Source organism: Spermophilus citellus (assembly GCF_964194105.1).
Source record: "Spermophilus citellus genome assembly, chromosome: 6".
Taxonomy (NCBI): Eukaryota; Metazoa; Chordata; class Mammalia; order Rodentia; family Sciuridae; genus Spermophilus; species Spermophilus citellus.
In genome coordinates this window covers 110,382,139-110,397,690 of record NC_138187.1, presented here as the reverse complement: position 1 = coordinate 110,397,690, position 15,552 = coordinate 110,382,139, and the positions used below count along the sequence as shown (strand labels likewise).

Here is a 15,552-nt window from a genome sequence, read left to right as displayed (position 1 = left end):
GTCACCAGGATTACAGATAAGAGATACCACTGTACCTGGCTTAATCTTAATTTTTTCTATTTTTGGTTTTAGACCTTGAAGTTATAACTGGTGTCCCAACTGAAGTACCACATATCAGAGAGAGTGTAATGAGAGAAGGACGTCATCTCTGTTTCCAGTTAGTAAGCCCCTCAGGAACAGCTGTTTCTACTCTGAGTTATATTAACAGGACAAATCATCTTGCTGTAGGTTTTTCTGACGGCTATCTTGCACTTTGGAATATGAAGAGTATGAAAAGAGAGTAAGTATAACTTTTTTCCTTATGACTGTTGGTAGTTTCTTTTTGAGTACGTTTTGTACTCAATTATTATTTGAAGACAAGTGTGAGAGATGTGAATGAGTAATAATGAATAAATTTCCATTGCCTTAAATTATAGTTAGATAGAGAATGGTTTTAACACTTGACTTGAGGTTGTTTTTTGCAGTATTTAAAAAGTAGTACAGTGACTGGTGTTTTGTTTGCTAGTAAAGTTTGGCTATATGGATAAGCCATGTGTTTGCGTATTATGAATTTTTCAGAAGTGCATTTCCAAGGACTCGGGTTATATAGCACACTTAGTTGAGCACTTGCCTAGCTTGTGTGAGGCCCTGGTTGAATTCCCAGTTGTGCCCTCCCCACCCAAAATCAAAGTTATAAAATCTGTCACTTAAAATTTTATATGGCATCAAAAATATCCCCAGAATATAATTTATTTTAAACTTTTATATCTGTGGAATTAAAATTGCTTGTGTGTGTGTGTGTGTGTGTGTGTGTGTGATATTTATATATATAATATATATTTCTTTTGGTACCGGGGATTGAACTCAGGTGCACTTAACTACTGAGCCATATCCCCAGCCCTATTTTGCATTTTATTTAGATTCAGGGTCTGAGATGCTTAATACCTCACTGTTAATGAGGCTGGCTTTGAACTCATGATCCTCCTTCCTCAGTCTCCTGAGTTGCTGGGATTTCAGGCCTATGCCATGGCGCCCTTCAAAATTGCTATTATATTAAGGGAGGTTGCAGATTGGCATTATAGATTTTTAAAAATCTTTGTTAAGCTGGGTGTCATGGCGCAAGTCTATAATCACAGCAACTTGGGATTTCTTTTGTTTTGAAATTGCTTCCAAAACCCTACCTGGAAAACCTGACTTTGACAGATCATTTTGGCTTATTAAGCTTGTTTGGGGATGGGATGGGGGCAATACTAGGAATTGAACCTAGGGCGCTCAACCACTGAGCTACATTCCTAGCCTTAATTTTTTGTTTTGAGATAAGGTCTTATTAAGTTGCCCAAGCTAGTGTAGAACTTGAGATTCTCCTGCCTCAGCCTCCCAAATTGTTATGATTACAGATATGTTATCTGTGACCTTGATTGGGTGGCCATAATGTTGAGGTCTTGTGCCATGTGTATTTTTAAAGGCAACATGGTCATGCCTCCCAAATTACTTAATTTTGGAGATCTCATAAACAGTGATTGTTTTAGCCCAAGTTTTTACATGAGGAACTTTACTTTTCTAAAAACTACAACTTAAATAAGCAATGTACTAACCTTTTGTCTGTTTTAGGTATTATACACAGTTAGAAGGTGGAAGAATTCCTGTGTATGCTATTACTTTTCAAGAACCTGAGAATGATCCTCGTAATTGCTGTTACTTGTGGGCTGTTCAGTCTACGCAAGATAGGTTAGTGTGATGATTATGGTTTTTAAAAATATTTGTCAAAAATAGAACAGATATTCTCTTTAGTGAAAACAAAATTCTTTCCGTTAGTGAAATGGTAATTGAAATTATTTTAAATGTTAATTGTTGGAATAATTGTGAATAGCAGTAAAAAGAAATTGTGTTTAATTGATCAAATGTTATTCCAAATAGTAAGCCAATATAGATAAGTAGGTAATTATCTTGGATGGTTTTTCTGGCCTTCCTTTTCCCCATACTATTTTGATAACGCTCTTGTTTTTTATTTACCCTCTGTTCTCTTATCCTTCTTCTTGCCTTTTAGGGTATATGCCTACGATTAATTTTGTTAATCTTTTCCTATCTCTTGCAAGCTCTAATTTTGTTCCATGGTTAGCTAGTAGAAGTCTTTCAGTTTAATTTCTAATAGGTTAAGCTTATTTATTTCCAGTACTAAAATAGTACAAATATTGTTGTTTCTTTATTTGGGGGGGGGGTTAGTTCTTTCTTTGATAATAAAACAATTTTGGAGTGTAACTGCTATGATCTTGATTAACTTCCTGTTTTTAGTAATTTCTCTTCCCAGATACTTGAACTATGGTCAGTTTGGGTTTTTGTGTTAAATATCACTCTCCAGTATTTAGAGGTGCTAGGAGTGGAATGAATATAGTAGCTGCAATATACATATTCCCTAAAGTGTACAGACAACATCAGCCTAATAAGTGGAATCAATATAAAGTAAAAATAGATTACTGTTTACAGTGACAGTTTTGTCCCATGGACTCACTGTTGTAGACCAAAAAAAAAAAAAGACATGGAGATGGTAGTATTTTAACAAAATATTTGTTTGGTACCAGGGATCTTTAGTTTACCTCCTGAATTAATTTCTGTTCTTTTAGTGAAGGGGATGTTTTGAGTTTGCGTCTGCTTCAGCTGGCTTTTGGTGACAGAAAATGTTTGGCCTCAGGACAAACCTTATATGAGGTAAATGAAAATTAGAACATTACCATTTTGTTCTTTATTTCCCCAATTTAAGCGCCTTTGTTTTAAGACATTGAAAATTATTCTTGAATTCAAGTTACTGTATTTATAATATAGTGAGAAAGTATTATTAATGACCTTGAGATCTCTAAATTATTATCCTTTTTTATGAAGGTAGCACTCTATTATTTTTCTCTAAAAATGAGGGAACTGGGCTAGACTTAAATTTGAGGCCTAATTAGTACTCAGGAAAAATAATTTTGTCTTTGTTACTCTAACATCAAGCACTAAATTGTGAGTGACATTTATAATTGAGTATACACATTTAGAGTCTCAGATTACTACCTGTTTTTCTGGCTGAATTTTCCTGAGAAAATTTTGGGGTGCTGCTTATATATGTATTTTGCCCACCCTTTAGAACAGGCTTTCCTAACTTTCTCAAGGGGTTTGTAGATGGCTTTTAGGGAGTTGATATACTACTACCTGAATTATATGTGGCATTTTAATGTTATACATATTTTTCTATGGAAAGTCTCAGGCCTTTTACCAGATTATTAAAAGAATTAATGAGCAAAAAAAATTTCAAGAGTTATTCTAGAGCAAGAATTTTAGTGAGAAAACAAATGGATTTGCTGGCCTGGATGTATGTGAATATAATTTGTGTGTGTGTGGTGCTGGAGATTAATCCCTATGTGGTGTGGTGAGAGGGCATGAATACTTCTGATAGTTATATTCTGATTGATAGAACATGGAGTTTCCTATATTGGTACCACTTTAAAAGATTTGTTAATTATCATTTTTGAGTCTTTAAATCTAGTTTTTAATTTGTGTTTTGTAGTATATAAAATTATAAAGTCTTTTTCAGTGACTTGCTCTCTTCAGTCCTAGGTTTTGGGTTTTTGTTGTATTGTGTGAAAAATCTTTAAATTTTGGATGTTTAATTTTACAAAGACCTTTGCTTTAGAATCTTATTAAAATTTGTGTATCTTTTATGTTACAGGGGTTAGAGTACTGTGAAGAACGATATACACTGGACCTGGCAGGTGGAATATTTCCTTTGAGAGGACATACTGGTAATACCAAATTGTTGGGGTGCCAAAGTATAGAGAAATTTCGATTTCATGGAGACAGGGAAGAAAGCATGAGCGAAGGTTAGTAAAAATACTCTAATTATAGCATGTGAAGTCTCAATTTAAGATTAATCTTGACATAAGATTTACGATATGTATTAGTTTCTACACATTATACTTAAATTTAGAATACTGATTATGGAATTTATTCAGGGCTGTATGTAGGTATTTTCTTGCCTCCAAATTGCTGTACAGAACTGAAAAATTGAATAGATAAGGCTAAAGAGGGGACTCTTATATTTTAGTCTGACTCTCAAATCAAAGATTATCTCTAGTCTTAGTGTTGTCTCTAACTAATTGCCTTTGTATATTTTTTGATTCTGTATATGGCTCAAAATATCCTTACATAGTAAAGTTGCATATTTTTTTTTAATTTCAGTATTGATTTATAGTCCATCCCTATCAGTTTGTAAGCCCTGTTTACCTATTAGTTATACTTTTTTAAAAGTATGGTTGTAAAGATTAAATAAGATTGTACACATACCCAGTTCTGGGAATGCTTAGGGACCTTGTTGTATGTGGTGTTTAGTGAGACTTTCTCATAGTGAGCTGGTTCATCCCAGAGATGCTCTCTATCCTAATTCTCGTATCTGTTTTTGTGATCTGACTTTCCTATTCAATTATATATGCTCCAAACAGAATTTACGAGGCACTTTCTCTTTTTATTGTCTCAGATCTTTACTTTCCTCCTTTTGGTGCCCCTTTCTCTGTTGTCATTGCATAGCCACTGTCTAGGTACTTGTCTTTTTTCCCTTTATTATTTAGCTACATCAGTTGCTCTCAGCCAACATTCCTCTAAAGAGTGAATCTTTGATGCCCAAAGAGCACCAGTTTTAGGTAGCAAATTAACTTCTCTAGTACTAGCTATGGGAGAATAGTCATTGAAATAATTTTCTCCTTTGTACTTCCAGTATCTTAAAGTTGCTAAAAGGTTAACTGAAAAGAAGTTGGGATGGAACTTTAATGAGGAGAACTTTTTTAATTCCCTGAAAAAGAGAAACAGTCAAGCTATAAATGAACAGATCTCTATTTACACATAGATGATAGAAATACATTTTCACAAATCTAATGGAATGTAAATTAAACCTTAATTTATGGAAAATCTTGCCATAATTTTAATGAGGTGATGTTACTTTGAGATTATTTTTAGAGATAGAATATCTCTTTTTCCTTTCAGCTCTATCTCCTGACACTAGTGTTTCAGTCTTTACCTGGCAAGTGAATATATATGGACAGGAAAGGCCATCTATATATTTGGGACTTTTTGACATAAATCGTTGGTATCATGCACAAATGCCAGATTCATTAAGGTAAGATTATTTTCTCTTTTCCTTTTTTCTCTTGGGAATTTGTGTGTGTGGCTTTTCAATAATAGTTTTTAAATTTTCTTTTAGATCTGGAGAATATCTACATAATTGCTCTTATTTTGCATTGTGGTCATTGGATTCTATTGTAAATACAACTTTTCCACACAACATTTTGGATATATTAGTACATGAGAGAAGTTTAACTCGAGGAATTCCTCCTTTATACCCACCTCCTGAGCAGTATTTTAACCCAAGTACTTTTAATTTTGGTATGTATTTTCTTAATTTCACCTTTGAGATAAGTAACATGGAAAAGTATGCAGATGTATGTAAGTATATTTTATACATAGACTATCCTCTATTCATATCTCATTTTTAACATGGGTGATTTAGGGGATTAATTCCATCAAAGTACATAAGAAATTTAATACATGTTTATAACAAAATTATTACTATTTTAAATTTGCTAGAAAAGATTAATTATATTATAGTGATAAAGTTTGTTATTGTTATTCTCAGGATGGAAATTCCTGGAAAAGTTTACTTAAAAAATTCATTCTATATGATGATTTAATTGTTAAGTATGTTTTTTTTTTAATCTTTTTTTTTTAAGATGCCACTTGTTTATTAAACTCAGGAGTTGTTCACATAACTTGTACTGGCTTTCAGAAGGAGGTAAGTAGAAACTTAGCAACATAGACTTTCTTAATTAGCTTGAGATCATATCTTAGAATACAGGGGATTCATGGTTTTAAACTTTAGTGTTTAACTATATAAACTATTACTTCATCTGAAATGGTAGTTTCTATTAGGTTTCTGAGGTTAGCATTCAAATACCCTGGATTACTAATGACAACCTACTAGAGGAAGGCGTTGGGATGCTTTTAGTAGCTTTCTGTGTATGAAAAGAATGAATAGAAGAGTGTCTTGTCACATCCTTTAAAAAAAATCATTCCTATTGGTTCTTTTGAGAAAGGAGCTAAATGAGTAAAAAAAGTAGCACAAGTGACACAGTGCTGACATGGGAAAACAAATGAAGACAGCATATTTATATAAATAATGTTTAGAAAAATACTTTTCCAAAGAAACATGATGTAACAGACATTTTAATTAATAATCATCCATATGTGAATAAATGCAATATTTATACTTCATATTAGATCTCATTCATTTGAAAACACAGAGGAATAAGCTTTTGTATGTGTATCAAGTTTGTTGAGATCTGTTACCAAATCTGTTAGCTTTAGAGAAGATTAAGAGGATTACCTTTCATGAAAATATGTAAGCTAGGGGTTGTGCTGGGGTTGTGGCTCAGAGGTAGAGCACTCGCCTGCCATGCAGGAGGCACCGGGTTTGATCCTCAGCACCACATAAAAATAAAATAAAGATATTGTGTCCACCTATAACTAAAAAAATAAATGTTTAAAAAAAATATGTGAGCTGGGCTGAGGATATAGGTCAGTTGGTAGAGGGCTTGCCTACTATGCACAATGCAACAAATAGGCATTGTTGAGTTAAAGAATCCATTTCCTTTTTTCTGCAATCTATTTTTTTTATAATTTCCATTAGGTATTTTTAGCTTTACTTGGGTTTATTAAATAGAGTAATTGTATTAATTCTTATATTTAGTGATCACATTGCATATTGGTTTGCATGTTGATTGATGTCTTAATATCTATTACAGACTTTGACTTTTTTAAAGAAATCAGGACAGTCCCTTAATGAAGTCATTCCTGATGGTTATAATCGGTGTCTTATAGCTGGCCTTCTGTCACCAAGACTTGTTGATACTCAGCCCTCCAATCTAAGTCAAGTGAGATGATTTTTAACTATATCATTTCTTTCTATGATTACATGTTTATTAGCTTTCTATTACAATACAGTTCTATTAGATAAAATTTTTAAAAGCAGATAAAAGTAGTATGATGGCTACTATGTACAATCAGTAACTGTGGTCTTGGATTTTTTTCTTTGGAAAGTTCTACTCCCAAGACCAAATAGGACAAAATTTAGCACCAAGTTCATTTATCTGTGTACTTCACTAGTCAGGAGGCATCTTAACAATAAGCAACTTTACCCAGTGACAGTAATAATTCATTTGTCTTAACTCATTATTTTCTTGTAAAATGATTAGAAAAAAATAAATTCTCCACTCATTTTTCCTTGGAGAAAGAAAAAAATATTTTAATAACTCTTTCTTGTGGCTGGGGTTATGTGTGGCTCAGCAGTAGAGCACTTGCCTAGTACTTGTGGGGTCCTGGGTTTGATCCTTAGCACCACATATAAAAAATAAATAAAGATATTGTGTCCATCTACAACTAAAAAATATTTTAAAAAATAACTTTCACCAAATTGTGTTTCAATATTTAAATAATTTCAGATATGTAACCTAATGAATTGCTAGAAAATGAGCCTTTTAAATATCAGATGAAATGTAAATATTGTTTATGATTGGTTTAATATTCACAGTTGAAATTTAATACTGAATATATTTATGGAAATAAAGAGAAACATTCAAATCATTAACTTCAGATTTCTCTATTCTCTCTACTTTTAGGTTATTGTACTAATTTTTTGGGTGGGGGCATACCAAGGATTGAACTCATGGGCATTCAACCATTGAGTCATACCCCAAGCCTTATTTTGTATTTTATTTAGGGATAGGGTCTCACTGAGTTGCTTAGCACCTTGCTTTTGCTTTGAACTCACTATCCTCCTGTCTCAGCCTCCCGAGCTGCTGGGATTATAGGCATGTGCCACTGCACCCAGCTTGTACTAATTTAAGCAGTACTATATATTCATGTAGTGGTCTCCATTGGCTTTATTTTGTTTGTTTGTTTTGTTTATCCCAAAGGTCCCAAGTGGCCTTTTTTTTTTTTTTTTTTTAACTTGCCCAGTCTGTCACACATGACCTTAATTGTTTTTGTTTCCATTTTGATTTAAAAAAAAAAAATTATGGAATTCTCTTAGACAAAGTTGGCTTTTCCAAGTTGATTTTCTAATGACTTAACTTTTACTTTCTGTGTGTCTCTTGCCTCTGGTTCTACCTTCTGGGAGAATTCTTTATATTGTCTTCCTTTCACTGATTTTTTTAAAAATTAGCCTTCCATTAAAAATTTCTGTGAGCTTCTTTTGGGTCATCCCCTTTCCATAGGATTCTGTACTTGTTTTATGGATGAAATTTCTTCTATGTTCAATTATTTTCTTGGTACCTGGGATTGAACTCTGGGGTGCTTAACCACTGACCCACATCCCCAGTCCTTTTTTTTTTTTTTTTTTTTTTTTTGGATGTTGAGACAGCATTATGACCTCACTAAGTTGCTGAGGCTGGCTTTGAACTTGCTATCCTCCTTTCTTGGCCTCCGAAGCCGCTGTGATTTCGGGTGTGCACCACCATACCCAGTTCAAATTTTATTAAGTTCCCTATATTATTTACTTTTTCAGAACTTTTTAAAATTATTTTTGTTATTTGAGTCTTGATGTTGGTGAATAGCTTCAAATATTTGATATACTTAGGTTGGTTGTTCATGTGTAAAAGGATCCATCAGACTTGACTTCAGAATAATAGAATGGTTAGACTATCTATATTTGTTTTCAGTCCATTTGTGACCACCATTTCCCTCTGTTTTCCTCTGTACCTAGTTTCTTCAAGTATTTAGCCCTAATATGATTCTAACAGCCTCTCTGGGGCTTTAGTTCAGAGTTTACTGCATAATACCAGGTCAGTTACCTTCATTATTGCTTTTCAGAAATTTTGTTGAGCTTTGTTATCCCATGATGACTTCTGTTTGTCCTTGTTTATTAATTCCTTAAGATCAGGTCTGGTTAAAATGATATGGAAAGAAGAAATAATGAGTCTTATCATATTCTTTTATTCACAAGTAAGAATTCTTAAAATGGCTTCATGTAGTTCTTTTTTTTTTTTTTTAAAGAGAGAGTGAGAGAGGAGAGAGAGTGAGAGAGAGAGAGAGAGAATTTTTAATATTTATTTTTTAGTTCTCGGCGGACACAACATCTTTGTTGGTATGTGGTGCTGAGGATCGAACCCGGGTCGCACGCATGCCAGGCGAGCGCGCTACCGCTTGAGCCACATCCCCAATCCGGCTTCATGTAGTTCTAATTATGTTCACCAGAAAGCTTTAGGAGATTGTTGCACTAGTGGTCCTGTTCTTAGAATTCTTTGGGCAAGAATCAAAACTGACTGCAGCTCGGCACATGCCACTGTAATCCCAGATACTCAAGAGGCTGAAGCAGGAGCATCACAAGTTTGAGATCAACCTAGGCAACTTAGTGACCTAGGCAACTTTGTGAGACCTTGTCTCGAAAGTATTAAAAAAATGGCTATAGCTTTCTCTATAAAATGCTCCAGATTGGGAACTGTTGTTGGAAACCATTTGTTACCATTAAGGACTTGAGCACTCTAAGAGCTCCATGTGACTTATTTACTTTAGAGAACTTAATACTGAACCTTTTGTTTTGTAATTATACATTATTAAATTTAAAGCAATTTATTCTTTAAAGAAAAATGAGGAAAAAATTACATGTTATTCAGCCATGTTAAAAAATAAAAATGTTTTGGGGCTGGGGTTGTTGGCTAAGTGATAGAGCTCTTGCCTAGCATGTGTGAAGGAGACCCTAGCACTACACAAAACTAAATAAACAAAAAGTATTATGTCCATCTAACTAAAAATATTTTTTTAAAAATAAATAAATAAAAACAATTATTGTTTTCTGTGAAATTTCTATTTTTTGTATCGAGGATTGAACCCATGGCCTCTTAAGCCTGAGCTGTATCCCAAGACCATTTTTATTTTTTATTTTGAGACAGGGTCTTGCTAAATTGTTTAGTGCCTCGCTGTTGCTGAGACTGGCTTTGAAACCATAATCAGGCTTAGAACCCTGCATTTTTAATAATAGCTTTATTGAGATATATACTATGCAGTTTAGCTATTTAAAGTGCATAATTCAGCCTTTAGAGTTACACAGCCATCACCACATTTGATTTTAGAAAATTTTTATTATCTCTTTAAAAAAAATCCACATTACCCATTAATAGTCACTTCTTTCGTTTTCATCTCTCCTCTTTTCCACTTGACCCTGGGGAACCTCTAATCTACTTTCCTACCTTTATGGATTTACTATTCTAGATATTTCATGTAAAAGATTTGTAGTCTTTCATTTCGATAAATGAAAAAAGGTTCATCAGTGTTACAGTTAATATTAGTACTTAATCTTATTTTATGACCATTACAGTATTGTACATATTGTTTAATCCTCAATTGATGGGCATTTGGGTTTTTTCCTATCCCTTATGGGATAAATGCTGTTGTGAACTTTCACCTGAAGTTTTTATATGGAAATCATGGATTGTTTAACATATTAAAGAACTGCCAGACTGTTGGCATTTTTCATTTTCACTAGCAGTGGATGAGGATTTCAATTTTTCCACCTCTTTACCACTGCTTGTCATTTTCTGGCTTTGTGATTATAGCTATCCTAGTGGATCATAACAATTTTTCAGTGTTGCTCATATTTTCATTTTCCCCTCCCTTCTTTTCTTTCATGATTTAGGAAGAACAGTTAGAAGGTATATTGTCAGCAGCAATTCAAACAAGTTCCCTGGGACTTTTGACTGGTTGTATCAGAAGTTGGATAACTGAAGGTAATATTTGATTTTTAACCATTAAAACATTTGTAATTTAAAATCAACTATCAGTTTACTTTTTCTTTTTAAGTTGTGAGGTATTTGTTGATTATTATGCAGTTGTAAGGCATAATTTGAGTACCTTTTTCCATTTTTCTCCCCCCGTTGATGCAGTCTGGCAAACCTCTAGTACAGTATCACAACCAGATGCTTTATGCTTCCATCCCTCCTATTTGCCCGTCCCTAACCTGTGGCAACCACTAATCTATTTTCTGTTTGTAAAATATTGTCATTGAAACAGTTTAAGTGGAGTCATTCAACCTGTCATCTTTTGGGATGCACTTTTTTTAAACTCATAATTCATCTGGCTAATTATCACTTTCTACACACACGTACACACATACACATTATCTTTTGTTTTGAACCATTTGAAATAAGGGTTGGAATCATGCTTATTAATTCATATTTTAGTATAAATTTCCTTCTAAAAACAAAGACACATAGAAATGCACGTTGTGATTATAAAACATCAAGAACATTGACCTTGAGCCGTCTTTTTGTTTCTTCGTGGTGCTGGAGATTGAATTTATGGCCTTGCGCCAGCTAGGCAAGTGCTCTACCGGTGAGCTACATACCCAGTTTTTCATGTCTTTAATTTCCCTTAATCTGACAACAGTTTCTATATCTTCATCTAACATAGAAATTTGAGGGCTGGGGTTATAGCTCAGTGGTAGAGCACTTGCCTAGCACATATGAAGCACTGGGTTCAATCTTTAGTACCACATAAAACTAAAGAAATACAGGTATTGTGTCCATCTTCAATTAAAAATATTTTTTAAAAAAGAAATTTGACTTTAACAAAAATATATAGACCTATGCCTTTCAGTTGGTGTTTATTAATCTTTCCTCATTAGATTCAGGCTTTACATTTTTGGAACATTAATAGATAAAATAGTTTGTTCCCCATTGATGTACTAAGCAGGATAAATTATCAAATTATCTACACTAATGTCAGTGTTTACTTTTTGAACTTGGTTAGGGTATTACTTGCCATATTTCTCTGCTAACTGTTACTAGTTTTCTGTTTGTAATTCTTTTTTTTTTTTTTTTTTTCTTTCATGTGTATAAATAAGAGCAACCAAATTCTGCTGCTAATTTGCGCTTTGTTCTTGAATGGACATGGAATAAAGTGGTTTTCACTAAAGAGGAATTTGACAGGCTATGTAAGTAAAAGTCTTGATTTAGGACAATTAGTTTTAAGTTCAATAATGTTTGATCATAGTAAAGCTGTAAATTCTTGAAAATGTAAAGATTTCACAGAAGATCTAGCATTTTATCTCGGGGGGTGGGTAGAATAAGCAATCACAGATTAGGTAATGCAGTTGTTGATCCTGAGTTGGCAGTTTGTAAAGGACTCAATTCCAGTAGGCTAAAAGATGCACCAAACTTGATAGCAGAGAATTCTAAACAACAGCATTTGCCATAATGGGATCCATTGATTTTTTTTTTTTTTCTTTGAAATCTGTACTTACTAATGACATGTAGGGTGACTTTCATCTTGGGGATTGGTGAACAAGTGAGGGTTTGAGAAGCTCAGAAGTAAACATTTGCATGTGTACTCTCCTCCCTAATTCCAAGGTCTTTTCTGTTTTTAAATTATTTTTTTAAAGTTCTCGAGACAGAATTGTTGGGTTGCCTAGGCTGGACTCAAACATTTCAGCTCTAATGATCCTCTCACTTCAACCTGGGACTACAGGTGCACATCACAGTGCCCTGTTGAAAAATAATGTTTGCAATAGTGTGGCAACATGCTAATGTGCCACAAAATTGCAAGTTTTAGAACTATATATATTACTTTTAAGTTTAATTTACGAATTATGTTGATGATGGAGTAAGGAGAATAATATGCTAGTTAACTTCAGAAATTCTTGTATTTCCTCACTTTTTATTTAAAATATTCATGGATATGCAGAAGCTAAATGGTAGGCCACAATGCATCACCCCTGTCCCCCACCAACATATACCCTTATCATCTTTTTGAAAATCTTGTTTTTTTTTCAAGTTTGTTGTATACTTTGACTATATTTTGAGATAGCCAGTGAATATTCAAAGTCCATCATGTTGAGCTAATGGAAAAATCATGTTAAAAGTACTAGTAATTTAACTGGAAGTGTGGCTTGGTGGTAGAGTGCTTGTGTTCAGTTCTCAGCACAGGGAAAACAATTGAGTTTAAAAAAATGAAAAATTTTAAAAAGTACTAGTTTTTAGAGATACTTGATTGTGGTATCAATGAAAGAAAATTTTAAGCTAGAATGAAAGAAAATGCTGTCAATGAAAGAAAATTTTAAGCTAGAATATACGTCACATGTTTTGATCATTTATTATATTTCCCGATGAATGACCAAATGGACTTTGGAAGACATACAGTTTAAGTTATTCTCCGTAGTTTTTTTAAACCAACACTAATTGATATGAACTGAGCCCAGAGTCACATGCCTAGCTACTTGGGAGATTAATGTTTGTAGAGAATAGCAAGTTTGAGGCCAGTCTGGGCAAGTTAGGGAGACCCTGTGTTAAAATAAAATTTAAAAGTGTTGGGGATTTATTCATTGGTAGAGCGCTTGCCTTCTATGTGCAAGGCCCTTGGTTTAATCCATTAGTTCCACCTCCCATAAATAAATAAATAATACTAAGTAAATATATATGTGTGTGTGTTCAGTCTATATATAGATTAATTGAATACATGGGTTGTATAGTATTCTTAGGCTGTATTTATGGAACTAGAAATATGAACAAAATTTTAAGTGTTTATTTTTAAATTTGGTTTTTAGATATATACATGACAGTAGAGTGTATTTTGACATACTACACGTACATTGAGTATAACTTATTCAATTTTAAATATTTTAGTAACCAGTTAACATAGTGGAAGTGTGGAAGAGTGCCTGATAATTCAGATCACTATAAAAATATATTTATTTTTTAAGAGGAAAATGTTTGTCAGAACTTATTATTTTTGTTTGAGTATAATGTTGTATTTTAAGGTTTGGACTTGGTAATTCAGTTGTAATTGAAAACTTGAACTTTGCTTGTTAGTGAAGTGTAACAAACTACAGGGCATAATAAATGCTTTAGTGTATTGGAAGCATAGTTAAGAAATTATTGTCCAGTCCAGTCACATTAAAAATTAATTTGATTAATTTGGCCATGTTTTGTAAATCCTCATCTCATAATATTTATAAAGTCTACCTTTTAGATGTTATTTGAGTTTAGATTCTCACTGACTGGCTGATTTTTTGTTTTGTTTTACGTTGTTTTCTCTCAACATATTAGGTGCTCTAACCACTGAGCTAGGTTCACAGCCTTTTTTATATTTTATATTAGACAGTGTCTCGCTAAGTTGCTGAGGGAGGCTAGGATCAAATTTGTGATCCTCCTGCCTCAGCCTCTGGAGTCGCTGGGATTATAAGCATGTGCCACTGTTGCTAGCTCTTTCTGGTTTTATACTGAAAGCATATTCTAGCTTTCTTGAAGATATTTGCCATTTCTAGCTTATCTTTTAAATCTCATTTAGAATAATTCTTTTGAGTGATAGAAATTAGAGGAAATTTGTATTTGTGATTATAATTCATTCATAATTACTGTGTGGAAACTAATCTTCTGTTTTATCCTTGAAAGGTATACCATTATTTGACGGTTCATGTCGTTTCATTGATCCACAAACTATACAGTCTATCCAGCAGTGCCATTTGCATCTTAGCAACCTCAATAGTGTCTTAAGCTGTTTTGCAATAGAGGCACAGGATATCACTGAGAGAGGTATGTTCTTTGTTTTTATACTGTTAAAATTTACTTAAAAATGAAATAAAGTTCCTGTTTTCCTGTGTGGACCATTGTTTAAAGGACATTAGTTCTCAAATGCTAGCATAGTTTTTATGTAAAATTACAAAATGTTATTAGGTGTATCATTAGCCGATACTAAAACAATCTGGAGTTAAAGTTTATGATAGTTAAGGTAGTATATTTCAGGGGAATTTCCAATTTTGCAATTATATGTAGATTTTTATCCAAAGAGGTGACTGTAATTTTTTTCCCCCAGGTTTTGCCATTTAAAACAAAAGGCCAGTTTCAAGGCCTGATTTGAACAACCTCTATTGATGATAAACTATTAGTTTGCATAAAATGATGATAAACTTAGTTTTCATAAAAATTAGGTCAATGATTTTATTATTAGCATTTTGGAGATTAACTTGATACCATTTTGAGCAAAGTCAATTAGTTACAAGCTGAGTTTGTTAAAAGCATATATATATATTGTCACCAAGTAATTAGGTTTTAAAACTAGCAGATATCTTCATTTTTCATTTGTGGTTGATAAATTGAATAAATCAATGTTAATTTTTCTTTGCAGGAATGGTGGACTTAAAGAATAAGCATATGGTTGCCCAGCTCATCTGTCAATATGTACAAATGGTTCTTTGGTTTTCTCATTCTGGGCTTTTACCAGAAGGCTTAGGTAAAATATTTACTTAATCTACTAATATTAATTGAAATGTTGTGTATAATTTGTTGTTCTCTGTTTCAGGCTTACTTTCTTCCAGATAATTTTTTTTTTCTTTTCTTTTCTTGCATTCTTTCTTTGTATCTTCAGTGCCTTAGCCTGAAACTGATACACAGATTCTCTACATGTTCATTGGATTGAATAACATTTTTAAAAGGAAAGCAAATTTGAGAAAACTGAGCTTCTGAAAATGAGTTCAATAATACCACTAGCGCTGGTTGCAGTGGT

The 15,552-nt window shown here is 33.1% G+C and overlaps 1 protein-coding gene across 3 annotated transcripts in view; it reads left to right on the top strand.

Moving 5' to 3' along the window:
- Positions 1–15,552, top strand: part of AHCTF1 (AT-hook containing transcription factor 1) — a gene marked incomplete at its 5' end in the record, with an annotated part of 75,552 nt that overhangs the window by 15,525 nt on the left and 44,475 nt on the right. For all 3 annotated transcript variants that reach the window (XM_081297654.1, XM_081297653.1, XM_081297652.1), the window contains 12 exons: positions 73–280; positions 1,591–1,707; positions 2,601–2,685; positions 3,683–3,833; positions 4,990–5,122; positions 5,207–5,388; positions 5,733–5,794; positions 6,804–6,932; positions 10,691–10,781; positions 11,897–11,986; positions 14,442–14,582; positions 15,175–15,279. In XM_081297654.1, the coding sequence (XP_081153780.1) occupies positions 73–280; positions 1,591–1,707; positions 2,601–2,685; positions 3,683–3,833; positions 4,990–5,122; positions 5,207–5,388; positions 5,733–5,794; positions 6,804–6,932; positions 10,691–10,781; positions 11,897–11,986; positions 14,442–14,582; positions 15,175–15,279 (1,494 nt within the window). The remainder of the gene's footprint in view (positions 1–72; positions 281–1,590; positions 1,708–2,600; positions 2,686–3,682; positions 3,834–4,989; positions 5,123–5,206; positions 5,389–5,732; positions 5,795–6,803; positions 6,933–10,690; positions 10,782–11,896; positions 11,987–14,441; positions 14,583–15,174; positions 15,280–15,552) is intronic.